A 26088-nucleotide genomic window follows, 5' to 3' on the forward strand; every position below is an offset into this window, starting at 1 on the left:
ACACATGTTGGGAGATTTAGCATAACTTTTTACTCAGACCTCCAAATGCTCTGAAATTTTGAGGGCGTCAAGATAAGACATAGAGCTACAACTTTGTAGTTTCCACTTTTTCTAATTCGGACGGGAAGAGGCGTTTCTGAGGCGATCTTTGAAGAAGCTGTGCGCAGAGTAAGATTTGGTCCGAAGGTGGAGCGCACCCGCGGTCATGTAAGGACCGCACCCGCGGTCCCAGTGGTTCAGAAAATGGTTTTTGGTCGTAGGCTTGGTGCACCCGCGGTCCTTGTGTTGGCGCACCCGCGGTGGAGGTATGGGCGAGATATTTAGTTGTTTTTTGGAGTGGTTGGCCATCACTTTACCTTTTTCTCTTCTCTTTCATTTCGAATTCTCTCCATTTCTTAGGGTTTTCTTCCATTTATTTCATTTCCTATCTTCAATCCAAGCTTCTTTTTGACGATTCGAGTTGAGATCGACGTTCTCCTTGGTGCTAGGAAGCTTAGGTAAGCTTTTGGTGCGATTCTTTTAAGGTTTTGAGTCAAGAGTTGACTTGAGTTTGTTATTCTTGTGGATTTATGGATTTATTGTTATGGATTCTTGGATATAGAGTTGATGTTGGTGTTATTTATGGATTATTGTTGTAGGTGGTGAACCAAGAGCTTATTTGAGGTGTTCTATTGGGTAGTAAGTGGAATTTCATCCTTTGTGCTCACATGATGTTATATGTATTGTGTTTCAAAGGTTTTAATGTGTTATTCCCTTCAATTGATTCATTGTTATGTATTAATTTCATTGATATGTATATTGGAGGCTTTTATGTCTCATTATTGTTCAAAGGGAATACAAGAGAAAATAAAAGATTGCGAAACGACGGCTTTAAATGCTATTGAGAGTTTAAATGTTTTTATTGGATTGATAGATACATAGTCAGAGATTGCATGCAATTAGATGATCATCGACCATAGGCTTTTATCCCTCAGAGTTATCGGTTTATATCGATAGGGATATTAGCACCAGAGCAGAGATACTATTGATATCAATCCAACCAGAGAAAAGAGAATACCATCCTATTGCTATGTTATTGCTACAGTTATTGCTACAGTATTCATGTTTCAGAGTTGATGCTATTTATGATTTCAAAGTCATGTTTTACAGAGTATACTATGTATCATTGCTATGTAAGAGTTCCACTTGCTGAGATTTATTCTCATTTCAGTTATTTCATGTGATGCAGATCAGAGTGGAGGCCCGGGACGTTGACTGTGGACAGGGGGTCATATGCATACACCGATGGAAGGATGATTTTGATGGCATGATCATAGGAATGATGTTTTGTACTTTTGCTTTGTCATTTGAATGATCATGTGATTATTTTGTAAACATTTTTATGAAATGTATTTTGAAACTCCTTCCATTTGAAAAAAAAATTTTAATTTCCGCTGTGTATTTTATCGTTACGGGTCAAGGTGTCACATTTAGTGGTATTAGAGCGGTGTTCTTCGGGCCAATGCATATGACTTCGTCTACTTTCAACTGTCCGGGTATGTTTTCTTTGCATCTATCCATTGTTATCTATTGATATGTCTTTTGTGAGCACATTGTAGAGTAGAGAATGCCACCTAAGAGGAAAGCAGTAGAGGGTGAGGATAGTTCTTCCTCGAGAGTTGTCGACGAGTTCGGCAAGTTACTGAGAGAGAGGTATCCTGAGTTGTTCGTGTAGTGACGTCAATTTCGGGGACGAAATTCCTCTAAGGAGGGGAGATTGTAATAGCCGAGCCCGGTGTACGGTATGGTTTAAGATTTTGTATGATTATTGGCTATTTGGGTAAGTTTAAGTAAAGTTTGGATGTTAAGAGTTTCGATTTATGATTTATAGTATGGTTGGTTATAGATGATGTGCAGTGTTATTGTAGCGGCGTTACAATTAAATTCATGATAAATGGTATATTGATCCAAATGAGGTGAGGCCAATTGGAGTAGTTAGATAAGACATAAAGCTATAACTTTATTATTTTGAGTTTTGTTCAAATCATTGTGGAAGGTAAGCCAAAAGTGTCCCGAAGTGTGTTGTGTGTTTCGACGTTCTTCCAGTGACACATGTTGGGAGATTTAGCATAACTTTTTACTCAGACCTCCAAATGCTCTGAAATTTTGAGGGCGTCAAGATAAGACATAGAGCTACAACTTTGTAGTTTCCACTTTTTCTAATTCGGACGGGAAGAGGCGTTTCTGAGGCGATCTTTGAAGAAGCTGTGCGCAGAGTAAGATTTGGTCCGAAGGTGGAGCGCACCCGCGGTCATGTAAGGACCGCACCCGCGGTCCCAGTGGTTCAGAAAATGGTTTTTGGTCGTAGGCTTGGTGCACCCGCGGTCCTTGTGTTGGCGCACCCGCGGTGGAGGTATGGGCGAGATATTTAGTTGTTTTTTGGAGTGGTTGGCCATCACTTTACCTTTTTCTCTTCTCTTTCATTTCGAATTCTCTCCATTTCTTAGGGTTTTCTTCCATTTATTTCATTTCCTATCTTCAATCCAAGCTTCTTTTTGACGATTCGAGTTGAGATCGACGTTCTCCTTGGTGCTAGGAAGCTTAGGTAAGCTTTTGGTGCGATTCTTTTAAGGTTTTGAGTTAAGAGTTGACTTGAGTTTGTTATTCTTGTGGATTTATGGATTTATTGTTATGGATTCTTGGATATAGAGTTGATGTTGGTGTTATTTATGGATTATTGTTGTAGGTGGTGAACCAAGAGCTTATTTGAGGTGTTCTATTGGGTAGTAAGTGGAATTTCATCCTTTGTGCTCACATGATGTTATATGTATTGTGTTTCAAAGGTTTTAATGTGTTATTCCCTTCAATTGATTCATTGTTATGTATTAATTTCATTGATATGTATATTGGAGGCTTTTATGTCTCATTATTGTTCAAAGGGAATACAAGAGAAAATAAAAGATTGCGAAACGACGGCTTTAAATGCTATTGAGAGTTTAAATGTTTTTATTGGATTGATAGATACATAGTCAGAGATTGCATGCAATTAGATGATCATCGACCATAGGCTTTTATCCCTCAGAGTTATCGGTTTATATCGATAGGGATATTAGCACCAGAGCAGAGATACTATTGATATCAATCCAACCAGAGAAAAGAGAATACCATCCTATTGCTATGTTATTGCTACAGTTATTGCTACAGTATTCATGTTTCAGAGTTGATGCTATTTATGATTTCAAAGTCATGTTTTACAGAGTATACTATGTATCATTGCTATGTAAGAGTTCCACTTGCTGAGATTTATTCTCATTTCAGTTATTTCATGTGATGCAGATCAGAGTGGAGGCCCGGGACGTTGACTGTGGACAGGGGGTCATATGCATACACCGATGGAAGGATGATTTTGATGGCATGATCATAGGAATGATGTTTTGTACTTTTGCTTTGTCATTTGAATGATCATGTGATTATTTTGTAAACATTTTTATGAAATGTATTTTGAAACTCCTTCCATTTGAAAAAAAAATTTTAATTTCCGCTGTGTATTTTATCGTTACGGGTCAAGGTGTCACATTTAGTGGTATTAGAGCGGTGTTCTTCGGGCCAATGCATATGACTTCGTCTACTTTCAACTGTCCGGGTATGTTTTCTTTGCATCTATCCATTGTTATCTATTGATATGTCTTTTGTGAGCACATTGTAGAGTAGAGAATGCCACCTAAGAGGAAAGCAGTAGAGGGTGAGGATAGTTCTTCCTCGAGAGTTGTCGACGAGTTCGGCAAGTTACTGAGAGAGAGGTATCCTGAGTTGTTCGTGTAGTGACGTCAATTTCGGGGACGAAATTCCTCTAAGGAGGGGAGATTGTAATAGCCGAGCCCGGTGTACGGTATGGTTTAAGATTTTGTATGATTATTGGCTATTTGGGTAAGTTTAAGTAAAGTTTGGATGTTAAGAGTTTCGATTTATGATTTATAGTATGGTTGGTTATAGATGATGTGCAGTGTTATTGTAGCGGCGTTACAATTAAATTCATGATAAATGGTATATTGATCCAAATGAGGTGAGGCCAATTGGAGTAGTTAGATAAGACATAAAGCTATAACTTTATTATTTTGAGTTTTGTTCAAATCATTGTGGAAGGTAAGCCAAAAGTGTCCCGAAGTGTGTTGTGTGTTTCGACGTTCTTCCAGTGACACATGTTGGGAGATTTAGCATAACTTTTTACTCAGACCTCCAAATGCTCTGAAATTTTGAGGGCGTCAAGATAAGACATAGAGCTACAACTTTGTAGTTTCCACTTTTTCTAATTCGGACGGGAAGAGGCGTTTCTGAGGCGATCTTTGAAGAAGCTGTGCGCAGAGTAAGATTTGGTCCGAAGGTGGAGCGCACCCGCGGTCATGTAAGGACCGCACCCGCGGTCCCAGTGGTTCAGAAAATGGTTTTTGGTCGTAGGCTTGGTGCACCCGCGGTCCTTGTGTTGGCGCACCCGCGGTGGAGGTATGGGCGAGATATTTAGTTGTTTTTTGGAGTGGTTGGCCATCACTTTACCTTTTTCTCTTCTCTTTCATTTCGAATTCTCTCCATTTCTTAGGGTTTTCTTCCATTTATTTCATTTCCTATCTTCAATCCAAGCTTCTTTTTGACGATTCGAGTTGAGATCGACGTTCTCCTTGGTGCTAGGAAGCTTAGGTAAGCTTTTGGTGCGATTCTTTTAAGGTTTTGAGTTAAGAGTTGACTTGAGTTTGTTATTCTTGTGGATTTATGGATTTATTGTTATGGATTCTTGGATATAGAGTTGATGTTGGTGTTATTTATGGATTATTGTTGTAGGTGGTGAACCAAGAGCTTATTTGAGGTGTTCTATTGGGTAGTAAGTGGAATTTCATCCTTTGTGCTCACATGATGTTATATGTATTGTGTTTCAAAGGTTTTAATGTGTTATTCCCTTCAATTGATTCATTGTTATGTATTAATTTCATTGATATGTATATTGGAGGCTTTTATGTCTCATTATTGTTCAAAGGGAATACAAGAGAAAATAAAAGATTGCGAAACGACGGCTTTAAATGCTATTGAGAGTTTAAATGTTTTTATTGGATTGATAGATACATAGTCAGAGATTGCATGCAATTAGATGATCATCGACCATAGGCTTTTATCCCTCAGAGTTATCGGTTTATATCGATAGGGATATTAGCACCAGAGCAGAGATACTATTGATATCAATCCAACCAGAGAAAAGAGAATACCATCCTATTGCTATGTTATTGCTACAGTTATTGCTACAGTATTCATGTTTCAGAGTTGATGCTATTTATGATTTCAAAGTCATGTTTTACAGAGTATACTATGTATCATTGCTATGTAAGAGTTCCACTTGCTGAGATTTATTCTCATTTCAGTTATTTCATGTGATGCAGATCAGAGTGGAGGCCCGGGACGTTGACTGTGGACAGGGGGTCATATGCATACACCGATGGAAGGATGATTTTGATGGCATGATCATAGGAATGATGTTTTGTACTTTTGCTTTGTCATTTGAATGATCATGTGATTATTTTGTAAACATTTTTATGAAATGTATTTTGAAACTCCTTCCATTTGAAAAAAAAATTTTAATTTCCGCTGTGTATTTTATCGTTACGGGTCAAGGTGTCACATTTAGTGGTATTAGAGCGGTGTTCTTCGGGCCAATGCATATGACTTCGTCTACTTTCAACTGTCCGGGTATGTTTTCTTTGCATCTATCCATTGTTATCTATTGATATGTCTTTTGTGAGCACATTGTAGAGTAGAGAATGCCACCTAAGAGGAAAGCAGTAGAGGGTGAGGATAGTTCTTCCTCGAGAGTTGTCGACGAGTTCGGCAAGTTACTGAGAGAGAGGTATCCTGAGTTGTTCGTGTAGTGACGTCAATTTCGGGGACGAAATTCCTCTAAGGAGGGGAGATTGTAATAGCCGAGCCCGGTGTACGGTATGGTTTAAGATTTTGTATGATTATTGGCTATTTGGGTAAGTTTAAGTAAAGTTTGGATGTTAAGAGTTTCGATTTATGATTTATAGTATGGTTGGTTATAGATGATGTGCAGTGTTATTGTAGCGGCGTTACAATTAAATTCATGATAAATGGTATATTGATCCAAATGAGGTGAGGCCAATTGGAGTAGTTAGATAAGACATAAGGCTATAACTTTATTATTTTGAGTTTTGTTCAAATCATTGTGGAAGGTAAGCCAAAAGTGTCCCGAAGTGTGTTGTGTGTTTCGACGTTCTTCCAGTGACACATGTTGGGAGATTTAGCATAACTTTTTACTCAGACCTCCAAATGCTCTGAAATTTTGAGGGCGTCAAGATAAGACATAGAGCTACAACTTTGTAGTTTCCACTTTTTCTAATTCGGACGGGAAGAGGCGTTTCTGAGGCGATCTTTGAAGAAGCTGTGCGCAGAGTAAGATTTGGTCCGAAGGTGGAGCGCACCCGCGGTCATGTAAGGACCGCACCCGCGGTCCCAGTGGTTCAGAAAATGGTTTTTGGTCGTAGGCTTGGTGCACCCGCGGTCCTTGTGTTGGCGCACCCGCGGTGGAGGTATGGGCGAGATATTTAGTTGTTTTTTGGAGTGGTTGGCCATCACTTTACCTTTTTCTCTTCTCTTTCATTTCGAATTCTCTCCATTTCTTAGGGTTTTCTTCCATTTATTTCATTTCCTATCTTCAATCCAAGCTTCTTTTTGACGATTCGAGTTGAGATCGACGTTCTCCTTGGTGCTAGGAAGCTTAGGTAAGCTTTTGGTGCGATTCTTTTAAGGTTTTGAGTTAAGAGTTGACTTGAGTTTGTTATTCTTGTGGATTTATGGATTTATTGTTATGGATTCTTGGATATAGAGTTGATGTTGGTGTTATTTATGGATTATTGTTGTAGGTGGTGAACCAAGAGCTTATTTGAGGTGTTCTATTGGGTAGTAAGTGGAATTTCATCCTTTGTGCTCACATGATGTTATATGTATTGTGTTTCAAAGGTTTTAATGTGTTATTCCCTTCAATTGATTCATTGTTATGTATTAATTTCATTGATATGTATATTGGAGGCTTTTATGTCTCATTATTGTTCAAAGGGAATACAAGAGAAAATAAAAGATTGCGAAACGACGGCTTTAAATGCTATTGAGAGTTTAAATGTTTTTATTGGATTGATAGATACATAGTCAGAGATTGCATGCAATTAGATGATCATCGACCATAGTCTTTTATCCCTCAGAGTTATCGGTTTATATCGATAGGGATATTAGCACCAGAGCAGAGATACTCTTGATATCAATCCAACCAGAGAAAAGAGAATATCATCATATTGCTATGTTATTGCTACAGTTATTGCTACAGTATTCATGTTTCAGAGTTGATGGTATTTATGATTTCAAAGTCATGTTTTACAGAGTATACTATGTATCATTGCTATGTAAGAGTTCCACTTGCTGAGATTTATTCTCATTTCAGTTATTTCATGTGATGCAGATCAGAGTGGAGGCCCGAGACGTTGACTGTGGACAGGGGGTCATATGCATACACCGATGGAAGGATGATTTTGATGGCATGATCATAGGAATGATGTTTTGTACTTTTTCTTTGTCATTTGAATGATCATGTGATTATTTTGTAAACATTTTTATGAAATGTATTTTGAAACTCCTTCCATTTGAAAGAAAATTTTTAATTTCCGCTGTGTATTTTATCGTTACGGGTCAGGGTGTCACATCATCCGTCAAGAATCATAATACAACAATACATAGGGATGATATTCATTTCATTGATCAACTGAAGAATTGATAGTTCTTATAAGATAGTTCATTCATTGCTAACCCTCTTCGTAAAAACGAATCTTATATGAGGGACATGTACCTCTGCATAAAATGCATCTTATAAGAGAGCACATGTTTCATCGTTAATTGGCCAATTACATTGCGGATTTAGAATTGCCAGAGGCAACACCGCTACTATCACTATCAATCCAATCATTCAATCATATAAAACTTCATTCAAGCATTTTATCAAACACATTAGAGGCATCTTGAAAAGTTTAACTCCTTTCAATCAAAATGCATATAATTGCACTATCATATATACATATTTACATATATATATATATATATATATATATATATATATATATATATATATATATATATATATATATATATATATATATATATATCATGAATGGAATTTGAAAGGAGTTAACATCATAAAATCATCAAAACACATACATATAGGATCATGTGGTGCATTGAAGAAATGATTCCACTTACTACACTTGGACACTTGATTTCCTAAATCTTGATGGTGTTCCTACAATAATAAATCCAATAACTAACCATCAACTCCAAAATAATAACATTAGATGACCATTTAACCCAATACATCTATCACAACTATCAATCCTAACTCCACCATCTTCAATAACTCAAGAACAAGAAGAAATTCACTTACCTTTGCTCCTTTCGCTAAAAAGATGAAGTTCCAACTCCGGATTGAAGATTAATATGCTTGATTGAAAGAAAGGATAAGAAGAAAATGCATAACCCTAGCTTGGAATCGTTGGTGAACAGAAAGAAAAGAAGAGAAATGAGGAAAAGTTGTGTCTCAACCGATTTTATACCTTAAAACACCCAAAACACGGTTTTTGTATTGTGCTGGGCGCTCGGGCGGTCATATATTACCTCCCTAGCGCGGACCATACTGTCCCAGACCAAAATTTCAGAACCAATGGTGCTCGGGCGGTAGTTTCTTACTGCTCGGGCGCCGCTCTGCGCTCAGCCTCCTCAAAGATCGCCTCCGAAACGCCTCTTCCCGTCTTAATTTGAAAAAATGGTAAACTACAAAGTTGTAGCGCTATGTCTTATCTTGAATCCCTCCAAATTTCAGATCATTTGGAGGTCTGAGTAAAATGTTATGCTCAATCTCCCAACATGTGTCACAGGAGGAACGACGATACACACAACACACTTCGGGGCGCTTTTGGCTAGTCTTCCACAATGATTTGGACAAAACTCAAAATAAGAAAGTTATAGCCTTATGTCTTATCTTTCTAATGAAAGTGGCCTCACATCATTTGGATCAACATACAAAACATTATGCTAAAAACCACAACTACTGCCACAGTTTCATACAGTTTTAGCACTTCTATTACTTATTTGGCTAAATATCAACTTTCTATTCTACCCATACATTCTCGGTTTCATTCTAAATCATTCAATACCATTCATATCATATCTTGAAGCCATAAACCATCACCATTACATAGCATATCTCAAACGTTCATCATAATAAACCATAAAAGGAATAATGACCATACTTAATCATAATCATTACCTTACATCATATGCATACGAATGTCTCTAAATGTAACACTTGTGACTAAAATGCGTAACTAATTCGGAATCTTTAAAATATATTTGGAGAGATGTGTTAATCTAAAAAAATTTGGGCAGCATCTCCCCGTAAATAGGACATGCCACCTGTCTCAAACAACACATAATACACAAGCAAAAGATTTTCATATACATCAGATACCAGTAAGTAAAGTATCTACACATCTTGCCAAATCCAAAGCACAAAACAAGATTTTCAATGTTTTCCAAACTAGCCAAAAACTTGACAATAACAAAATAACATCCATTCAAAATCTCCAAAGTTTGGCATATTCCCTTCTCTCGCTTCGACAACTCAGGGATGATCAGTCTTTCTTACATGTGCCTGCATCACATGAACATAACTGGAATGAGTATAAAACTCAGCAAATGGAATCAATACTAACAAGATACATATATATCATTTTATTGTAAAACATAAAAGAAATAGCCTCAATTTCATTTTCTTGAAAACATTATCCTTCTCATTTCATAAATGTCGAATCACCATTAATATCATCCGTCAAGAATCATAATACAACAATACATAGGGATGATATTCATTTCATTGATCAACTGAAGAATTGATAGTTCTTATAAGATAGTTCATTCATTGCTAACCCTCTTCCTAAAAACGAATCTTATAAGAGAGACACGTACCTCTGCATAAAATACATCTTATAAATGAGTACATGTTTTCATCGTTAATTGGCCAATTACATTGCGGATTTAGAATTGCCAGAGGCAACACCGCTACTATCACTATCAATCCAATCATTCAATCATATAAAACTTCATTCAAGCATTTTATCAAACACATTAGAGGCATCTTGAAAAGTTTAACTCCTTTCAATCAAAATGTATATAATTGCACTACCATATATATATGCTAAAAACCACAACTACTGTCACAGTTTCATACAGTTTTAGCACTTCTATTACTTATTTGGCTAAATATAAACTTTCTATTCTACCCATACATTCTCGGTTTCATTCTAAATCATTCAATACCATTCATATCATATCTTGAAGCCATAAACCATCACCATTACATAGCATATCCCAAACGTTCATCATAATAAACCATAAGAGGAATAATGACCATACTTAATCATAATCATTACCTTACATCATATGCATACGAATGTCTGGGCGTTACACTCAAGGTAATCAATCCCCTCTTGTTGTGTATACCCTTTGGCAACAAGGCGGGCTTTATAACGCTGTAAGACTCCATCAGCTGAACTTGGCCTTATAAACCCAACGACAACCAATGACAGATTTCTCGGGTGGCAAAGGAACTACAGACCAAGTCTTATTGTCTTCCAAAGCATTGAGCTCTTCGACCATAGCCTGTCTCCATTCAGGAATCACAACAGCTTGGGAAAATGTATCAGGTTCAATGATGGAAGAAATATTATTGACCAAGGCATGGAATGAAGAAGAGAGCCTCTTTGAATCAAGGACTGTACAAAGAGGATGTGTTGTGGAAGGTGGTAAGGGAGAAGTTGTAAGAAAGCAATGGTAATCACAAAGGTGTGATGGACGAGTGACTTGGCGTTGAGAACGTGTCGAATAATATGAGATATTAGAATTATCTTGAGGAATGACATGAGAAGGCAGCACTCTGTCACAAAAAAAAAATCAGAAGGAGGAAGTGCTTTAGAGTCCTTAAAGGGGAAGACATCTTCATGGAAGTTGAAATCACGCGAAATGTATGTTTCATTCGTGTCAAGATCTAAAAGTTTATACCCCTTATACCTCGGTGGATAGCCTAAAAAAATGGACTTGATAGCACGAGGAGAGAACTTATGACGAGAAGAGAGGAGTGTGGAACCATAACACAAACATCCAAAAACTTTCAAGTGATTATACAAAAGATACTTACGATACAAACGCTCAAAAGGTGTTTTATGTAAAAGAGTCGAAGAAGGTGTGCGATTAATGCCATAAACAGCAGTAAGAATGTAATCACTCCAATAACCTAGTGGCACATTTGATTGGAACAGGAGAGCACGAGCAACATTCAATATGTGTTGGTGTTTTCTTTCAACAACAGAGTTTTGTTAGGGACGCTCAACACAAGAATGATAGTGTACAATGCCCTTTGCCTTAAAGAACTCAGCAAAGTTAAGCTCAGGGGCATTATCACTACGAACAGCTTTAATGCGAGCTTTAAACTGGGTGAAAATCAGCTCGTAAAAGGATGGAAATATGTTCAACAAATCAGATTTGTTTCTTAGCAAATATACCCAAGTGAATCGGGTATGATCATCAACAATGGTCAAAAAATACTTGTATCCTTCTACTGATATTGAAGCAAAAGGACCCCATATGTCAAGATGCACTAGATCAAAAGAAAACTCACTCAATACACTGTTTGAAACGAAAGGTAAACGCCTTTGCTTCGAAAGATGAAAAACAGGACAATGTGACAAATCTTTACATGCTGTGCTAAATTTCAACTCATTGTTTACAACAGAAATTCAATCAAAATGGGGGTGTCCCAATCGAAAATGCCACAGATTAGTATTATTGTAGGACACACTACAAGAAAGTGGCAGGGATACACCTGAATCTTCAAAAACGTAGAGGTTGCCAACTCGTCTACCCATCCCCATCGTCTTCGTGTGATGAGTATCCTGAATATGACAAGTATCATTCAGGAAATACACTAAGCACGGAATTTGGTTCGTGAGAGAACTGATAGAGAGAAAATTGAAATGAAAATTTGGAACATATAGTACATCAGTGAGACAAAGAGTTTTTGACAACCAAACTGTCCCAATATGTGTGACCGAGATAGTGAAACTATTTGGCAAGACAACCTTGGAGTCAACTTTCTTACAAGAGTGAAACGAAGACATATTGCAACAAATGTGATGAGTTGCTCCAGTATCTAACACCCAATGTTTACGTGATATAGAAGTAAAGGAAGGAGACAAAGAATTGATACCATTGAAGCAAGATACAATAGGCCCTTGTGCTGTGAATCTTGAATGAATCCAGTTCCAGTCTGAAGTTTGGTGGTTAGGAAGTCAATGAGCTATCTACATTGACCTGCAGTTAAAGAATCTGTTGTAGGACTTGTTAGCTCTGAATTGGGGGCTTGAAGAGCAGGAGCATGGACTTGACATACATATGCTCGCCCCTTTTGTTGTTGTTGATTAAATTTTGGATGTCCAGGTGGGAATCCATGAAGCTTGTAGCATTTATCAACTGTGTGCCCAGTGAAATCACAATGCGAACATACTAATGTATCACGCTTTCCCCCTTTCATATTCTGGAACTTCTTATACAGAGGCGTAATAACTGAGGCCGGTGATGCAAGAGCCAGTGGTTGGCCTACCACTGCTTTGGAGGAATTTATACCAATAGAACGCTGCCTTTCTTCTTGAACAACTAAGGCAAAAACCTTCGAAATCACAGGAAGTGGCTCTAACATAAGTACTTGTGCACGAATCTGTGCATATGACTCATTTAATCCCATCAAAAATTGCATTACACACTCTTGATTGTGATAAGACGCCAATTCCTTCATCGAACCACAGGTACAAGCTGTCACAGGTCGATAATCTTTCAATTCATCCCAAAGGATGCGCAGTTTTGTATAGTAGATGTTTACATTCATAGATCCCTGATGCAAATTAGCTAACAACCTTTTAATCTGGAAAATTCACGGAGCATTGCTTTCAAGGAATCGCTCCTGCTTATCTATCCAGACTTCACGAGCAGTAGACAGATACATCAAGCTATCCGCAATTTCTTTGCTAACTGAATTCAATATCCATGATATGACCATGCTATTGCATCGATTCCATGCTCCATACAAAAGATCATTAATTTGTGGCCGAATAATATCTCCATCAATAAAACCTAGCTTATTTTTAGCAGTCAATGCCATACCGAACGATCGACTCCAAGTATTGTAATTTGAACCTGTCAATTGATGAGAAACGAGCAGTAACCCCGGATGATCTCCATTGTGGAGGAAGAATGGGCTACTCGAATCCTGTGAAACACCGCGATTAGGCTGGGGATTAGCCATATTGTTACCCTTCACCATTTGCGGTAATCGAAGAAAGAAATCAGAGACGCGAAGCTCTACGCTCTGATACCATATCAGAAAACATCAAGCAACGAGCGAAAGCCTTTTTTATTATGAACCAAAAATAAAAAATTACAGTAATGCATGTGTGTTCTATTTATAGACATATGTAGACACGTATATTGACTACAAATATACACGTAATCACTTTTGTTTCTATGCACATTCTTAATATAGACAACTATATCCCTGTATAAATATCCCAAGAAAATAGTGTAAACATGCTTTTGAATATAAATATTTTAATTTTAACTAAAAGAGAATATATGCTATTCTTATTGCCATTGTAAATAACCAGACGTAGTTGACAACACAAAAATCGCGCCTCGGAAACACATGAGGATCTCTTCTAAGTCGTTTTAAATATGTGATATTTTATTGCTGGTATCAGTTTTGTTTGTATATCTGTAATTAGAAGTTAAACCTTTCATATTGAGTTTTTTCCAACATATAAATTACCCTTAGCTTATAGCTCAAGTGGCTCCGAGAGTTTGAAACCCCCTCCCCAAGAATTAGGAGTCGATCAATGATTTATGTTAGGGCGAGCAAAATTAAATATAAATAATAAACTTTTTATTTTGTAAAAAAAATATTTCTTTAAAAATTTTATTTATCGACAAACAAATCTCGCACATAATAATTTATAATATTTTAACGAAATGTACAAAATAATAAATTTTAGAAAATGTAAATTTAGACAATACATTATTCGATAAAGTAATTTTAGTCTTAGCCTGGTTTTACTCCAGGGATATATTTTTTATATTATCTATTATATAATTGGACTTTAAATTATATTTTTTTGGGATATATATGGATTTCACATAACTATTTGAGTAAATTTGAATAATTTTATAGTGCCCTTGGATCACAAGTTATGAAAATATATTTTTTAAACAAATTTAGGGCCAAATATTATTAAGAAACAATATTTTTTAAAATAAAAAAAATGGGACCATACACTATTAAGAAATAAATTACTGAAGTGGCCATTTATGAATAATTAATTACCCTACCTAGTCAAAACTTTTCTACAACTTTATGTTTTGATATTTTTGTTGTTTAAAAAATTTGAGAATTTGTGCAATAATTTAAATTATATGTGTGATATATATATATATATATATATATATATATATATATATATATATATATATATATATATCGACAATTTTGGTTGAGAACACTAGCAAGTGTACTAAGACAAATTATAATTATAGTTGGACGAAGTTCAAGTCGTTCTCACAGATATTATTATCGAATTATTATGATATAAATTATTTAATTTAATCTAGACTAAATAAAAGAAGCGATTAAGCTTATAAGAAATTCAAATAAAATGACCAGGAACACAAAATGATATCAAACATCAGTTATTGTCACGTATTGGATTTGATCAAATGATAATTATTTTAAATGAATGATGAAACTCTCTATCTTAATTATTAATCTATTTCTAGAATTAATAATCTTATTTTTATTTAACATTTCAACTATTTATAATTGAATTTAATTAAATAAAAACGCATTCAACAACTATTGAATTCTAGCTCTTTTGCCTAAAATCGTACACTGAAACCGATTACTATTTCTAGCATGTGTTGATAAATACTTTTGAAGTTATTCTCTATCTATTCTCTTTCGAGTCAAGATCAAACAACACCCGTGCAATTAATTTGCTAGATTAAATGGAAGAGATCTATGCAAATATCAATCAATAACATAAACTAAATCAAAACTCTAATCAATCCAATATGCAAATAACGATCACAAGTTTGGCCCTATCTTGGTCTCGGTCATAAGACGACTACTCCATAAAATCAAAGCTAGAAAAAAACCTAATGTTTGAATCCATGAAATTAAATAAATAAAAACAAAAACAAAAACAAAAAAATCTCAGCGATTGTGCGTAAATTTTCTCGTCCAGTGCGTCTTCTCCTCTTTGTTCTTCACGTCTCAATGATGAAAATTCCCCTTTAGATTGTAGTCTTTTTGGTGTATATCACATAGAAGACAGAGAAAAATTCAATCACATAAATAAATCATCTTCTTGTTTGATAGGATGTAATATATCAATAAAGAAGATTGAGTTTTTTATGAATAAAATCTCTATCAAATCTTTCTTATCTTAATCTTAAAATTTTTTTTTCTCCAAAATATTCAACAAATCAAATACCACAATTAATATTTTTAAATATGATATTTTTATCAATTCGAGCTCCCTCATGTAGTAAGTAACAAAGGAGAAGTGAAGTAGAGATAAGGCGTGATTAAGCCTTGTTTCATGACAGTTACAAGACAGAGTAAAGCAGACACAAGGCGTGATCACGTCTTGTTCCAAGACCACTTCTATTTTTCTCCTTTTTCCAAAACTTCATCTTCGTAACTTCAAATGTAATAAAAATCACATTTCTAGCCCAAATTTGTTCCTAGATAATAAAACTTCCTCAAACTTATCATATTTATTCTTAGATGATAGTAAAAACTATTCGTCAATTACTATTTTCATTATCAGAAAGCCTTCCTACTCGACATTAAATTCTTTGACATTATCTCAGAAATTAAACTTTTTACACCTTTTGATCACAAAAAATAAAATTATGACGATTTAAGCGTAAATCTCGGGATAAAAATGTCAGATAAACACAAATACGACAAAATAAAGTTTTAAAAGAGCTATATGGTTCGTTCTTGTGTGTGTGTGTGTTATCCAGTCTATTTTTTGATATTTGATAATTTAAATTTTATTAAAATTTAAAATATTTATTTACTTTTAAATTTGTTAAACTTGGTCTCGACGCTTTGTGTTTTATAGATCATTAATCTCATCTCACGACCGAAACATTGCATCCTCAATATTTTATTTATGTAAAATGTAAAACCTTGTTTTATACGTTAATAAGTGATTTAACGTAATTCGGGATAATAAAACCCCCGACTTGAAAGGATTTTATAAATCCCAATCTTTGTAAAATTTCAAACAATTTACCAAACCAATTTTTATTTTTATAACCATTGTGACTTTCTAGGAAAAAAAGGGGACCTTCTGTCAAACTCTTTACTACACTACACACATGTATGGAAGATCAACAGACAATGTCATGCATAGGTCGATTCGGTCCTACGATGGTCGATAGATACATCAAAAAATATTTATGTGTTAGTGGCAATTATTTAGTCCATTCTTTTGTATGAAAATATAGAGTAGCTTCTCTTTTTCATGTTACTAGACCACCCGCTCACGCGATGCGTATATATACAATTTTTTTAATTAATTTGATTTATATTAAAATAAAAATCATATCATAATTATAGAAATTAATGAGAGATCATAGTATAAATTTGAGATGAATAATATTGAAATTAAGATGTATGGTCGATTTAAGAAAAATGTTGGTGTAAGAGTAACTTGATTAACAAAAGATGGTGTGTTTTTTTTTTTTTTTTTTGTCGAGAGATTCTTTATATACTAGTATATATACATTTTCCAAATTCATGTTTCTTTAATAAATGATCAAGGTAAAGATTTTTATCGATCAATGATAATAGTGCCAAATTTGTATCATGATAAAAATCATTTATAATCCGAAAATTATTCGGAGAATTCTTTCTAGAGATGGAATTAATGTGAAGTCGTGTGAAAATAAATAAAAATACTAAATTAGGCATTTTATCTATCCTTTTTCCTTTGTTCCGTGAGGTTTAATTTTGGAAATTCACTTGAGCAGTTATTATGATACGTTCTTGCTTTATTAAATAATAATAAATATTATTAAAATATTTTTTAAAATTAATTTACGGAAATATTTGTGTTGCTATATTTCTGTGGAGCAGGTCTTTTGTAAGACGGTCTCACGAATCTTTATCTGTGAGATCGATATTCACAATAAAAAGTAATATTCTATTCTGAGCATAACAAGTAATATTTTTTCATAGATAACCTAAATAAAAGATCTATATCACAAATACGACCCGTGAGACTGTCTCATAAATTTTTTTGCATATTTCTTTTAGGTATTAAATGATTATGACAATAATAATTTCAAAAAACAACATGACAAATAATTACTAGTCCAATTTTTTTTTAAAAAAAGGTCCTTGCTATTGCACCAAAAGCGACGCAACATTGTCTTCCCAACGCGTGTGTGTGTCATTGTTACATCGATTCATTGAATTTTATGTTTCCCACTCTCACGCGTTTATTCTAACAATGTTGTAACTAATAAATATTGATTATTGTTTTAATTATAATTCAGAAAGTGGTTATAAAAGTGAAGGAAAATGACTCTGTTCACGCCACATGTCTGGGACAATGTCTCGAGTTCGAGACTCAAGATGTAATCCGCCTCGAATCATGAAAACAATCATTCTTTTTACGGAGATTACTATTTGGGTCTAGAGTATTTTTCATCGTTTAAATAGTCGATTGGAGTTCATTTCGAAGTTGTCGTAAAAAATCTAATTTTCTATTGGTCAATGGTCAATTATAGTTTCAATTGGCATTCTTTTAGAGAATTGATGTAAAAGAAAAATATAGATGAAAATAGTATATCATACATTTAAGCGGTATTTTGTTATCTAACTTTGATCAATTATTATTTTTTAAAAATAACCTTTTGCGGCGTATTTTAAATATACTTGTGGAGATAAAATTTTTTTTTTAAAAAAAAATGGTTGACAATATCACTTCATTTAAAAATGTTAAAATTTAATTTTTAAAGATATCAATATTTAATTAAAAAAAATATGCCAAAAACTTGTGTGAGACGGTCTCACGGGTCGTATTTGTGAGACGGATATTTTATTTGGGTCATCCATAAAAAAATATTATTTTTTATGCTAAGAGTATTACTTTTTAGGCAAAAACTTGTGTGAGACGCTCTCACAGGTCGTATTTGTGAGATGGATTTTTTATTTGGGTCACCCATGAAAAAGTATTACTTTTTATGCTAGAGTATTACTTTTTATTATGAATATGGATAGGTTGACTCGTCTCACAGATTTGTCACATGAGACTCATTTTACTTTTTATTGTGAATATGGGTAGTGTTGACGGTCTTATATATTAGGATCCGTGAGACGGTCTTACATGGAACTCACTCAAAAAATATTACATATTGTGGCCTTTTTTCCTAGTCAATACAAATCCTACCGCGTTTTGCTAAGTGGGCCAAAATTAATTTTAAATGCAGATGAAAGTTGGTTGGAGATTTCTTGTTAATTTTGTGTAATTAGACGCAAAATATAGTTAATTTTTTTTTTAAAAAAACATTAAATATTAAATTTTCTTGAAATAATATATATTTGTAAAAATAAGCATATATTAGGTTGACTTGTAACATTCAAACGTCTTTGTTTGTGTATGTCGGATGAAGCTTCCTATGCGGTTACCTGGAATCCTAGTCAACTACAAATCCTTATAAAGAATTGGCAGTTGGCATTCAACCTTTGTTGAGTAATTTGCAATCTTCCCTTCATTCTAACATTAAAGGTTCCAAAATTTCTCAAAATAGTCTTCTTTAATGGTGCTGAAGAGGAAACTTGTGGACAGGGGAGACGAAGAATCTCAACTTCCCGTAAGCGGATATCAAGTCCGTCAATTCGGTTCGAGCCGGCTCGCTTCGAGGTATTATATATGAAGTTTTGATTTCGTCAAATTTCCAATGAATTGAAAAGATTCAACTAGTGTATGCATGACAAATAATGTTTGGTTTTGTGAAATATGCTATAATTGATGATTTGCTAAAAGGTCAATAGTATTTGGTTTTGATTGCCCCCTCCTTCATAGGAAACATATGCACAATATATATAATCCGTTATAATTGTTATCTTTCAAACTATACAGAATATCATTTTTCTATCTTTCTTCCACTCAAGATTTTTTTTTTACATTTTGAGTCTTCGAACTCGAAACATCATTATTCCACTCAAGAATTTTTTTTTACATTTTGAGACTTCGAACTCGAAACATCGTTATTTTATTTGGATATATTGCTCGTGGTTGCTTTTTAGCCAAGGAGACGAGGGCGAATCAGAAAAATCAATTCGAGAACATAAATATAATTCAAATTTGCTGAGTTTCTTTAATTTGGCAGCATATTCAGAGGGGCAAATAGTACACGAGGTCTGCAAGATATTTTGACTAGCTTGGAACCCAGACTTAGGAAATGGGTACGATGCTGCTGCTTCTTTATATTCAACCGGGTCTAGATGACCCGATTTGATTTAATTTTTCTTAAAATAAACCTATGAAATATATTTTAAAAGTGAAAATATGAAATTTTATAAAGTTCAGAACTGATTATGCTGCCTCATGTTGATAGGTGCAAGAGGCTGTGGACCAGGCAATCCACCCCTATTTGAGGTGGGTTTTCTTCCTATTATGGATTAAAAAGTTAGAATAAGAAAAGTATATATTTTTTAATTTCAAAAAATATATTTTAATCATATTTCATTATTTTCTTCTCATTATATAATAATATATAATAATATAATATAAGAAATAAATTAAATGGGGATTAGTGAATTAATTTATTTTAATAAAAAAATTTACTTTGAATTATCCACTCTTGGAATTTTGTTGCAGCTCCTCTGGCAATGAAAGCCATCGCTCCGAATCAAGAACTTGCCAGCTTCAGTTTCTCAGTAGTCTGCCGCACACCTTGTTCACCAACAGTAGGGTTGAATCCGACGGCGGCGGTGGCCCAATCAAGATTATGTTGTACGACTCTTGCTCCAAATCGGTAGTAAAATCAGGTCCTCTATCTGCCGTCAAAGTGAATATAGTCGTGCTTGATGGTGATTTTGGCCCCGATGATCGCGAAGATTGGGAAAAGAAGGATTTTGATAGGAAAGTTCTTCAGAGCAGGGAAGGGAAGCGGCCATTGGTGACTGGGGATTTGGTGGTTACCTTGAAGGATGGAGTGGGTTATGTTGGTGAAATCAGCTTCACTGATAATTCAAGATGGATCAGAAGTGGGAAATTTCGGTTGGGGGCGACTGTTCAAGCCAGTTCCGGTGAAATTAGGGTTAGAGAAGGAATGACCAATGCCTTCAAAGTTAAAGATCATCGTGGGGAGTGTAAGTATCTGTTGTATAGCACCTTTACTTTGTATCATTGCTTCTCTATTTGTATAAACTACTTGGAAACTGTTCATGTTTGTATGATTTTGCATGTGGCTGAACTTAAACATCATTAGCATGCTTCTCTGTATTAAAGCAATAGAGAATTGTTGATGGAAACTGCTTGAAGGGAGAATTTGAAACTTAACATGGATTTAATTCAGTAAAATGTGATGGGAAAAATGTTGATCGATAATGTCAAGATGTTTCCCTTTAGGAGAATCCTATGCACGTGGTACTAGAACTTTACGGATGATTTTCTGTGTTTCAGCATACCAGAAGCACTACCCCCCATCCTTGGACGATGAAGTGTGGCGGGTGGAGAAGATTGCTAAAGATGGTGTGTCCCATAATAGACTGGCTCAGCATGGTTTGTTGTCAGTTAAAGATTTCTTGAGATTCTACGTCACGGACATGCCCTCGCTGCGCTCTGTAAGATACTCGTTCTTGATATTCGTTTGGTCATCGAATTGTTCTGGTGAATAAAACTTCTGTTATTGACATCTACCGAACCATATCAATTCTGAAATTCGCTATGCAGGTACTTAGTAACATTTCAAACAAGACATGGGAGACAATTATAAGGCATGCTATGACATGTAGATTAGATGACAAGCTATACCTGTTCAGGACTGTATGTGGTACTGGCCTGTTGTTTGACTCCATCTACAGGGTTGTTGGTGTGAATTCAGATGGACAAACCTTCCATTCTTTGGATTCTAACGATGCAGATCAAATGGTTGGTATTTTCTTTTTCCTCAAATTTTTGTTATTGCAACTATTTTCTTGTTTTGGATGTGTGCTGCTTTCATTTCACGTTATTTATTACTGTTTACGAAACTGATCTGATTTTCTATTCTTTTGACTAGAGGCTGGTGGAAGTTCTGAAGCAGCATGCTTACAAAAATTCAAAGGACTGGATTCAAGTAGATGATCCATCTGTTGTTGGCTACCCGATGCCGTTGACTACTTCGGGAGCTGGCGATTTGAACAATCCTAGCTTAGATTTTCAAGGCATAAACTTCCAAGCTGAGCTGGGTAAGGAATTATTAAACTCAATTTTCTTCCCTTCTCTGTCAATGTTTTTCTCAAACATAGTTTTTTTCGGGTATAAAGGTAATAATTTTCTTCTCACAGAGCAACTAGCGATGCCCTTAAATCCTGATCATCCAACGGTATCTGCTCCATTCAATTGTGAAATAGAACAAGACTATAGTTCGTTTGAGAATCCTTTTGTTGAGAGTTTGCTTCAAATGCAAGTGAACCGGACGAGTGATTTTATTGGGGGATTCTACACATTGGCCTCAGAGCCGCAACTTTCAACTGATGATCTACCAATTGATAATAATTATCAGGTTGGGTTATCAGCATGGCATGAGAATGGATTGCGTGTTGGTTCAAACAATCAACAAATAATTTCTTCTAATTCTCGAATCCTTGTCACCAGGAATGGAAACCCCAAAACGAGCTGGTGCAAGATTCTGACAGTCGTCAAGTGGCGGATACTGGTTAAACGTAATGCAGCTGAAAAAAAATGGAAACAATATTTGTACAACTGTACGTGGATGTAAATTCTTGGGGCAGTCGACATCTAAAAAAGCTTGTAGCCATGTTGATTCATGATCTCTTTATTCTTTACTGCAAATGTAAACAAATGGTTTTTGTATAGAAAGTTAGTTTCATGTTTAGCTGCAGCAATCAGTGAAGATTTGAGCTGCTCGAAAATACGGCAGCCACAGTATTTGTAAGCTTTCTGATGCTGGTCCAGTCAAGTTAGCAGTGTTCCAAATGTGTATGGTGTATGCTTGTAACAAAGGCAGTAGTTTCAAGGTTAGATCAGATTGAATTGTATAATATTTGTAAATTAATTGAAAATCAATATTCTTACATGACTGCAAAACTTACATTGGTTTGCTGATGAAACTATGAACTTATTCAATTTTTAAGCTGCACAATTTTATATGTTGAAGACATTGTACATGAAAACATGAAGGCAATTACAAGTAATTATATGATATATTCATTTTATTGCAATACTATAAGAAGATGATCACCAAAAACCACGCTAAAAAAAAAAAGGATGCCATAAAGTTATCACCCAAAAATCTAGAATGTGGGGAATAATTTTTAGTTAATGAGTACTGCCTTGAAGCAGATTTACCTGCGGAGTTTCTCCAGCAGATAGAGGACGTCCATATTAAAGTGATGATTTTTAAACATTTCATCACTCTCAGGGTTGTCAGCCAAGCCAAGAAGCTCATCCTCGAACACAGCAAACAAAAAAAAAAGGTCGGTTTTTTTTATCATTGAAACAAAAACAGAGTAAACCTTTCCAAATAAATGCTTAGCCAATCTCGTATCAAACATAAGCATTCACCCACAAACTTATACAAAACCAAAATCTTCAATACTAAACTGCCAAAATGAACTCAAAATTAAGCAACAAAAATAAATGAACGAATGATTCAATTGATCAAAGACAATAAGTAACAATAAAGGGTTAGGAACGCCATGTTTTATTGGCAAGGGCATGGAGATGTCCATTTACACGGATGAGTGACCATATGATGATGCATTGAACAACTCTTCCTCGTACTGTCCAAGTGGTTCTCACTTATCGAGTGAAATAGTCTGCAGTTATGGTTGTACCATTAGCATTTGACCTGGGACAATGTAGAGATTATACGTACTAGCATGCACTTTGATTTGTTTACCGACTCCATTGAGGGTCATCAGGTTGGGTGTAGTTTCGAAATACATAGGAGCAAATGCATTGTAGTTAGGGATTCAGCGTTTGTTTATGGGTAATGATATCTTATGTGGTATGATGAGTTAATAATACAAGAAATATCTGACCAGAGTAAGAATGTGCAGTTCGGAAAGATGTTTTCTCAGTTGCGCATACCATGACATTAGTACTCAAAGATAAATCACATTGTTATCATATTTATATGCAACTCTCGATATACCAATGATTGCAGATTTGATCAGGATATATCCGTTGAAGAGACCGAACTGTACGCTAATCACAACTAAAGGTTCTTGAAGGCACCAGCAATGATATCTAGGGGATCATGGGGCGATGCTACTAGACGCTTTTACCTTAATCTGATGAGTGCAATCAGAAATGCGTTCTGACATTCTTGATCAAGGAGTTGATGAAAATAATGGGGCTAACTAGGGTAAGCCTGAATGAAAATAAATGTTATTCTGAATCACATGGATATGTGAACCCACAGCTAGCTGTATCTCTGAATCATTGAGGGTCACAAAAGTATCGAATTATGTGTTCCCGTTGAAGAGGGCCAAGGTGAGCCCATTCTTGGATGTGATCTAAGAAATTTCAAGGAAGCATTGTCTGATACCGATTTATTTAAATGGCTTGAAGCCATGCAATTTAGTGAGAGCGTAGTAACATTCCTGATGCTTTATGTTGATGACATACTACTCATTGAAAATGATGTAGGGATGTTACAGTAAACTAATTATGGTTAGCTGGTATGTTCTCCATGAAGGATATGGGTGAAGCATCATAAATATTAAGAATACAGATCTATAGGGATAAAGAGGATGCTAGGGCTCATCCAATCCACATATATCGATACAATATTGAGAAGATTCTCTATGGAGGAGTTCAAGTGAGGATATTTCTCAATGTCTCATGGTGTGACTCTATCCAAGTCTATGTGCCCCAAGACTGACGAAGAGATAGAAACCATGAGCCGAATTCCACATGCGTCTGCTATAAGAATTATTTTGTATGGTATGCTATATACTCGACCTGATATTGCATATGCACTAAATGTTACAAGAAAATATTAGTCGAATCTCAGTCCATTGCATTGAAAGTCGTAAAGGACATTCTTAAGTACTTGAGAAAAACTAAGAATCTGTTCTTGGTATACGAGAGTGGAGAACTAAAATATAAAGGCTACACTGATTTTATCTTTCAATCAGATGTGTATTATTCAAAATCGACCTCTGGATTTGTATTAAAGCTCAATGGTGGTGTTGTCTCTTGAAAGAGTTCCAAGCAAGACACCACAACAGATTCAACCACTGAGGCCGAATACATAGCTGCATCAGCTGTAGCAAAAGGGGGTGTTTGGATGAGGAAATTTGTCCAAGAGTTGGGTGTCATTCCTCAAGAAGTTGATCCGGTCTCGGTCTAGTGTGACAACACCGATACCATTGCGCAAACGAAGGAACCGATGTCTCATCAGCGATCCAAACATATACTGAGGAAATTCCACATAATCCGGGAGATTGTGTGAAGAGAAAACATATCGGTAGAGAGAGTCACCTCCTCAGACAACGTTGCCGATCCACTGACAAAGCCTCTGCCAGGACCATTGTTTGAGAAACATCGCGAAACAATGGGTCTAAGATCTATGGGTAGTTGGCTATAGGGCAAGTGGGAGATCGTTAGAGTAGGGGCTCAATAAGCCAACTTGTGGCTCGGATTGACTTAATGTAAAATAATCTTTATTTAATAATATTTTGCGATCTATTTGATTATGACATTATACTTTATCTGCATACCCATGCATGCTTTGTAGATGAAGTCTTTGAATATACAATAGGTACCATGAGGTCTGCCTCACAACGTAAGATTATGAAACTCTTTAGGAAGTGTACCGTATATCCTAAACATGTTCCTAATTGAATCAGCTTCCTAAAACAAGGATAGAGGTCGCTCGAGCCCGAGACTGGCATCTGTGATGTAAATACCACGTTTCATTGACAAAGACATGGAGATGTCCATTCGAACAAATGGGTCATCATATGATGATACAGTGAACAACCCTCCATCAGAATGTCCAAGTGGTTGTCCTTTATCATGTGGAATAGTTCGCAGCTATGGTTGTACACCGTTATTCCTAACTTGAGACAATGTATGGAGTATATGTATTAGCATGCAGTTTGATTTGTTTACCGACTCCATTTAAGGTCATCAAGTGACGAGGTTGGGTGTAGTTTCGAAATACGTAGTAGCAAATGCATTGTAGTCGGGGATTCACGCTTTTCTTACGGGTGAAGATATCCTATGTGGTCTGATGAGTTAATAGTGCAAAGAATCTTTGACCAGAGTAAGACATGTTCAGTTTGGAAATGTGTTTCCTCAGTTGCGTATACCCTGACACTATTGCTAAAAAATAAATGACGTCGTTATCGAATTTATATGCAACTCTCAATATACCAATGGTTGCAAATTCGATCGGGATATATGTGTAGACGAAACTGTACTGTACACTAACCATGAATAAAGGTTCTTGCAAGCACTATCAGTAATGTCTAGGGGATCATGGGACAATGATACTAGAGGCTCTTACCTTGATCCATGGGTGCAATCAGAAATGAGTTATTAAATTCTTGATCGAAGAGTTGATGAAAGAATGAGGCTAACTAGGGTAAGCTCGAATAAGAATAAATGTTATTCTGAATCATATAGAGATGTGAAATCACGACTATCTATA

At 35.4% G+C, this 26088-nt stretch overlaps 2 protein-coding genes and 3 long non-coding RNA genes across 6 annotated transcripts; 4 read left to right on the forward strand and 1 right to left on the reverse strand.

Annotated features, from left to right (window-relative positions):
- Window positions 1-382: 382 nt before the first annotated feature.
- LOC140813369 (uncharacterized) lies at window positions 383-1360 on the forward strand. The gene is made up of 3 exons (XR_012113904.1): window positions 383-497; window positions 639-678; window positions 1229-1360. It is a non-coding gene; the product is annotated as an uncharacterized lncRNA (long non-coding RNA).
- A 1109-nt stretch (window positions 1361-2469) lies between these two features.
- Window positions 2470-3447, forward strand: LOC140813269 (uncharacterized). Its single transcript, XR_012113869.1, has 3 exons — window positions 2470-2584; window positions 2726-2765; window positions 3316-3447. It is a non-coding gene; the product is annotated as an uncharacterized lncRNA (long non-coding RNA).
- A 1109-nt stretch (window positions 3448-4556) lies between these two features.
- On the forward strand, window positions 4557-5534 carry LOC140813270 (uncharacterized). Its single transcript, XR_012113870.1, has 3 exons — window positions 4557-4671; window positions 4813-4852; window positions 5403-5534. It is a non-coding gene; the product is annotated as an uncharacterized lncRNA (long non-coding RNA).
- Window positions 5535-12427: 6893 nt separating this feature from the next.
- Window positions 12428-13447, reverse strand: LOC140811155 (uncharacterized). The gene is made up of 2 exons (XM_073169030.1): window positions 13106-13447; window positions 12428-13018 (listed from the first exon to the last, which is right to left on the reverse strand). Exons 1-2 carry the CDS (start codon window positions 13445-13447, stop codon window positions 12428-12430), a joined length of 933 nt encoding a protein of 310 aa, XP_073025131.1.
- A 5493-nt stretch (window positions 13448-18940) lies between these two features.
- LOC140812844 (calmodulin-binding protein 60 B-like) lies at window positions 18941-22498 on the forward strand. 2 transcript variants are annotated; one of them, XM_073171209.1, is made up of 9 exons: window positions 18942-19115; window positions 19585-19660; window positions 19813-19853; window positions 20076-20569; window positions 20883-21043; window positions 21153-21350; window positions 21481-21649; window positions 21749-21966; window positions 22059-22498. In XM_073171209.1, exons 1-9 carry the CDS (start codon window positions 19012-19014, stop codon window positions 22122-22124), a joined length of 1527 nt encoding a protein of 508 aa, XP_073027310.1. In that variant the 5' UTR covers window positions 18942-19011; the 3' UTR covers window positions 22125-22498. The 2 variants fall into 2 exon arrangements, with proteins under 2 accessions (XP_073027309.1, XP_073027310.1); XM_073171208.1 differs by having other exon boundaries at window positions 18941-19115; window positions 21749-22498.
- The last annotated feature ends 3590 nt before the right edge of the window (window positions 22499-26088 follow it).

The sequence above is a fragment of the Primulina eburnea genome, chromosome 14 (genome assembly GCF_022965805.1).
Source record: "Primulina eburnea isolate SZY01 chromosome 14, ASM2296580v1, whole genome shotgun sequence".
NCBI lineage: Eukaryota > Viridiplantae > Streptophyta > Magnoliopsida > Lamiales > Gesneriaceae > Primulina > Primulina eburnea.

Coding starts and splice junctions, on each gene's coding strand:
- LOC140811155 (XM_073169030.1), bottom strand. CDS start 13,447: ATGGTGAAGGGTAACAATATGGCTAATCCCCAGCCTAATCGCGGTGTT. Junction 13,019..13,105: donor ATCTGTCTACTGCTCGTGAA/GTCTGGATAGAT, acceptor AATTTGCATCAG/GGATCTATGAATGTAAACAT.
- LOC140812844 (XM_073171208.1), top strand. CDS start 19,012: ATGGTGCTGAAGAGGAAACTTGTGGACAGGGGAGACGAAGAATCTCAA. Junction 19,854..20,075: donor GCAATCCACCCCTATTTGAG/GTGGGTTTTCTT, acceptor ATTTTGTTGCAG/CTCCTCTGGCAATGAAAGCC. Junction 21,650..21,748: donor AAACTTCCAAGCTGAGCTGG/GTAAGGAATTAT, acceptor TTCTTCTCACAG/AGCAACTAGCGATGCCCTTA.